The 5035-nt window shown below is 45.1% G+C and overlaps 1 protein-coding gene across 1 annotated transcript in view; it reads right to left on the bottom strand.

Annotated features, from left to right (window-relative positions):
- Positions 1-1622: 1622 nt before the first annotated feature.
- The window catches only part of mesdc2 (mesoderm development candidate 2), a 6481-nt gene continuing 3068 nt past the window's right edge, over positions 1623-5035 (bottom strand). The window contains exons 2-3 of the mRNA XM_015389772.1: positions 4497-4729; positions 1623-2093 (exon numbers count right to left, since the gene is read on the bottom strand). Of these exons, the coding sequence (XP_015245258.1) occupies positions 1826-2093; positions 4497-4729 (501 nt within the window). The 3' untranslated portion in view covers positions 1623-1825. The remainder of the gene's footprint in view (positions 2094-4496; positions 4730-5035) is intronic.

Here is a 5035-nt window from a genome sequence, read left to right as displayed (position 1 = left end):
CTGTGAAATGTATGTTGTTGTTTTTTCATATATATATATATATATATATATATATGCCTATTTAAAATACACTGAAGTGTACATATACCGTTCAGTGCACCACCCAGGGTCTGTAACAGACAGTTCTGAACAGTTCTGCATTACAGGAAGAACCCAGGATGTAAATAACTCTAAAATACTACGCTTACCTTAAACTACATTAATGGATGTTTGTGAGCTGCGGCTCCATGCTCTAACTCTGAGCAACAGGCAGGTTGCCATAGTTACACTCTAAATTGGAGACAGGCTGCTCTCGTTGTCATGGTTACGGTACCAGTGTTCTTCTTCACTGGTGGTGGTTTTCCAAAAAAATCTGAAATGTGTTTCTTTCATATAGACTAGTCTGCCGCCAGCGGGATACCTCTGTACTTGGCAACCACTAGCCTGCTTGACGTTGCCATGACAACGTAACCTTGATGAACTTGTGTTGATTAGGCCTCTAATTAATTAAATTAAAAAACTCTGATTATCAGCATCTATAGATCTACAATCTGACAGCATCCACCTTCTTCAACACAAGTCACTCAGATTTCCTTTTTTACCATCAATAGATTTCCTTGTTCTAAAATTTTGAATGTGTAATTACAACCTGACACCACAGGAGGGCAGCATAGAGACCATGTTCAGGACAGAATCTGGACAAATAAAAGAGGAATTCTTGTTTAGTGCATTTTCTCTTAACTGAATATTTTCAGAGTAAAACATGCTGTTCCATACTTTCATCTTTTGTGTTTATTAATGATGTTTTTAGCTTTTTAAACTTTGGTTCTCCAAACAACCAACTGTTAATCTGTCTGGGATAAAAGCTGGCAGAGTATTTATTTGATCACTTGATCCATTTCCATCTAAATGAACAGAACTATTAATACTTCTGACTGTTTTATACCATTTAGTATGAATGAATATTTGATCATGAAACTCCATCTCTAATAATAAAGGAATATAAAACAGGTGGATCTCATATGTGAGTCGGTGAATATTGAGACTAACTCCATAGAGGAGAAATGTTTTCAAAGACAAAATGATCTTTTTGCTCTTTAAGAGATTTAAAATGACCAAGTTTAAGTCCTGTAATTAAAGAGTCTGTGCAGAGAGGCCTCAGCGTGTCTGAACTGCCTCACCTTTAGCTGCTGTCACTGATTCAGAAAAATTAACAAAAAGCTTCTTTAGCTCGTATAAAGACATAAACATGACGTCCAGATAGAACCGCTGCCGATAGATTGGTTGATGAGGTGAGAGTGGAGGCACTGTGGACTAAGATCTAGATGCTAGAGACTCAGTCCCTCTTCAGGTTGCCCAATCTGTCTGCTTTAGTTCTTTATTTTTGTGGCTTTCATGTTAAAAAGGGTCTGATTGGACGGAGACATGAAAGAGTGAACAGGAAGGACTGAAGGGTCCCTGCTGGACAACAATGTCCACTTCCTGTCTTCATCCGCTCTGCTACATGCTAACAGATGCTATTGGCTAATGGTAGTTTAGGAAAGAAGTGAAATCTGACTGAAAGATCTGGTTGATCTGGATCTATGTTTAAATCACTGACTGGGTCAGCCTCAGTTCTGGATGTGGGTGGAACCAGAACCGGTACCAGAAGGACAACATTTAGAAACAGGTTTTTATTATTTACATTTTCAGTGAAAAAACAATCAGAAATGTGCTGATTTAATAGTGAGTGAGCAGCAGAACCGAGTCCATCAGAACCAGCAGGCTCCAGAGGAATCATCCCAATATTGAGTGTCAGTGATGCTCAGTGAGTGGAAGACTGAAGCAGCTCCGCCATGTTTCCCTGCTACAGCTCCACCTTCAGGCTGCTGCTGGCACTGTTCCCCTCCACATCTGGACTTCTGCTCTCCTTCTTCCTGCCCTTCTTCTTGGTACCGGCTTGGTTCTGCTGTGAGTCCTGGGTCCGGTCCTTTTTGGCAGCCGTTCCCGGGAACACTTGTCCCTCCACGGTAACGTCTGCACACCGCTCCTGGGCCACCAGGAAGTCCTTGACCTCCCAGGCCAGACTGCCGTCTCGCAGCATGAAGATGACCCGGTTAGAACCCACCACGAACCTGGAAACACAGACAGATATTTGAACCAGTCCAACGGACCTGAAGAGCAGAGGTGTTTTCTTCAACGATGATGAAATTATTTCGCTGATGCTCCTTTTTTTCCACGAAGTTTTGAGCTAAATGTGGATCTTTGATGACTACGTCAATAAATGTTAGCTGGTGGTCTGCAGACGTTTAAATGCATCATTGTGCTGTAATCTGCTAAGCAGTATCTGCCATGCTGCTGCGTCCTGTTTGGTAGCGCCGCCCACCTGGCGTGCAGCGGTACTCATTCTGCATAACCTCAGATGGATCATGGCAGCAGCAGCAGGGGAGAAAATAATCCGGAATGATCCGGTACTGCACGCCGAACTCTGACTTACTCTGCTCTTCCACCTGTGCTTGTGCAGAAATGTATCTTTGCACAGCTTAGCTCAGAGTCTGCGCTTCACGCTCCACTCTGATGGTTCGCTCTCAGCAGTACGGCTCTTCCTGCTCTCACTACCTAATAAACTACCGTATATGTGGCTGATCATTCTCTGCCAAGCATAAAAAATCCCTTTGTCTAACTATCAAGATTTGATTTCTTCCAGCTCACAAGATGTGATGCTAAAAATTCTTTAACTTCTACCAAAAGGAATCCCTAAATTATATCCAAATATTTCATTGCTTTCCGTTTGTTTTTTGGATAAAGATCCAGTTGAAAAGGTTCATCAATCTTTGAATATTTCTCACTCAATGTTTCCTTGTATTGTCATTAAAACATTTTCTCTATTTCCTTTAAATATTTCAACGTTTAAGTAGTTATTCATTCAGTTTAGGTCTGGGTTGCCATGGCAATACAAGACAATTATGGAGGTTCTCTCTGTATTTTTTTATCAAACCCTGTGAATTTAAATCTACTGTGACCCCTGAGCAGCGGGAACCGAGGGGTTAATTCTCAGAAATAAAGCTAAATTCACCAAAGTAGAAAGAAGAATGTTTTTGGTTCTTTGCTTTTTGGGACTAATGCAGATTTTATAGATCTGTGTTTAATGCAGAATTCATAGCAGATCAGGAAGTGTTTGCTTTGGGATGGAAACCTTGGATGATAAAACTATTCCTTTATTGGACATTTTGTTAGCTGGTCTGTCTGCTATATTAACCAAGAGGATATGTTGAACTAGATCTGCTATTTTCACAGCTTCTCTGAGACACTTTTTTATAAAGAAGAACATTAATTAATAAATGAGTTTTTTCAATTCTTTAAATCAAAGTTTTCTGTCCAACAGCAATGATGAACTGCACGGCAGCATTCTATACCCAGCTATTGTAGCATCTAGGATAGAGCTGTCAGTGAACCAGCAACCAGCTGTCAGTGAACCAGCAACCAGCTGTCAGTGAACCAGCAACCGGGGCGCATTACTGTCCCAGTAATGCACCCCGGTTTCCCAGTAATGCGCACTAGTTTCGCAATAACGCGCCCTGGTTTCCCAGTAATACGCACTAGTTTCCCAGTAACGCACCCTGGTTTTCCAGTAATGCGCCCTGGTTTCCCAGTAATGCGCACTAGTTTCCCAGTAACGCGCCCTGGTTTCCCAGTAATGCGCACTAGTTTCCCAGTAACGCGCACTAGTTTCCCAGTAACGCGCCCTGGTTTTCCAGTAACGCGCCCTGGTTTCCCAGTAACGCGCACTAGTTTCCCAGTANTTCCCAGTAACGCGCCCTGGTTTTCCAGTAACGCGCCCTGGTTTCCCAGTAACGCGCACTAGTTTCCCAGTAACGCGCCCTGGTTTCCCAGTAATACGCACTAGTTTCCCAGTAACGCGCCCTGGTTTCCCAGTAATACGCCCTGGTTTCCCAGTAACGCGCCCTGGTTTCCCAGTAACGCGCCCCGTTTTCCCAGTAACGCGCCCTGGTTTTCCAGTAACGCGCCCTGGTTTCCCAGTAACTCGCCCCAGTTTCCCAGTAACGCGCCCCGGTTTCCCAGTAACGCGCCCCGGTTTCCCAGTAATGCGCACTAGTTTCCCAGTAACGCGTTCTGGTTCCCCAGTAATACGCACTAGTTTCCCAGTAACGCGCCCTGGTTTCCAAGTAACAGGCTCCAGTTTACAAGTAACACGCCCTGGTTTCCCAGTAATACGCACTAGTTTCCCAATAACACGCTCCGGTTTCCCAGTAACACGCCCCGGTTTCCCAGTAGCGCGCCCCATTTTACCAGTAGCGTGCCCTGGTTTCCCAGTAGCGCGCCCTGGTTTCCCAGTAGCGCGCCCTGGTTTCCCAGTAACGCCTCCTAGTTTAGCTAGATCCATATCAGATCACAGATGTTGTGATCCATCCAGCCTCCCCACATCCCAACCAATCAAGTTTTGCTCATCATCACATTAATCGGGTTCTACAGAGCTGTGGTCCTGTGGAGCAGAACCAGAATCTGACCCGATCTACCTCTGGATGTCGTAGTTGGCATTGAAGAGGCTTCCCTGCCAGAGGCCAGTGATCTCCTCGGTCTCCTTCTCTGTGGGATCTCCTGACACCGTGGCAAACACCATCAGGGTTCTGCCCCTCTTGGACATCTTCAGCAGGTCCTCTGGTTTGGACGGGTCCACCTTGGAGAAATCGATGGGTGGAGGAGAACGTTTGTGCTCAGGAAGGTCTCCTTCTTCTATGTCGTCGTCCTCCTGTTGGACAGAGAAGAAGGGTTCATCTACAGAAATCTGCGGTCACCCCCTCCTCCATGCCCAGAGGCAGGCTGAGACAAGGAGACCACTTTGAAGGCACCAAGGCTGGATTCAACAAGACCCTGAGAGACCTGTAGTCCTAAGAGGTCATCAGAGAACCTCAGTGGTCCTCTGAGACCCTCAGTGGTCCTCTGAGAGCCTCGGTGGTCCTAAGAGACCACAGAGTTTATCTAAGACCTTCACTGATCATGAGAGACCCTCATTGGTAACAGACCCTCAGTGGTCCTAAGAGAGCCTCGGTGGTCC

The sequence above is a fragment of the Cyprinodon variegatus genome, unplaced genomic scaffold (assembly GCF_000732505.1).
Source record: "Cyprinodon variegatus isolate N-32 unplaced genomic scaffold, C_variegatus-1.0 Scaffold472, whole genome shotgun sequence".
In the NCBI taxonomy this organism is placed as follows: Eukaryota; Metazoa; Chordata; class Actinopteri; order Cyprinodontiformes; family Cyprinodontidae; genus Cyprinodon; species Cyprinodon variegatus.
Note: the sequence above shows the minus strand (reverse complement) of the source record. Positions and strands in the feature narration are given on the sequence as shown.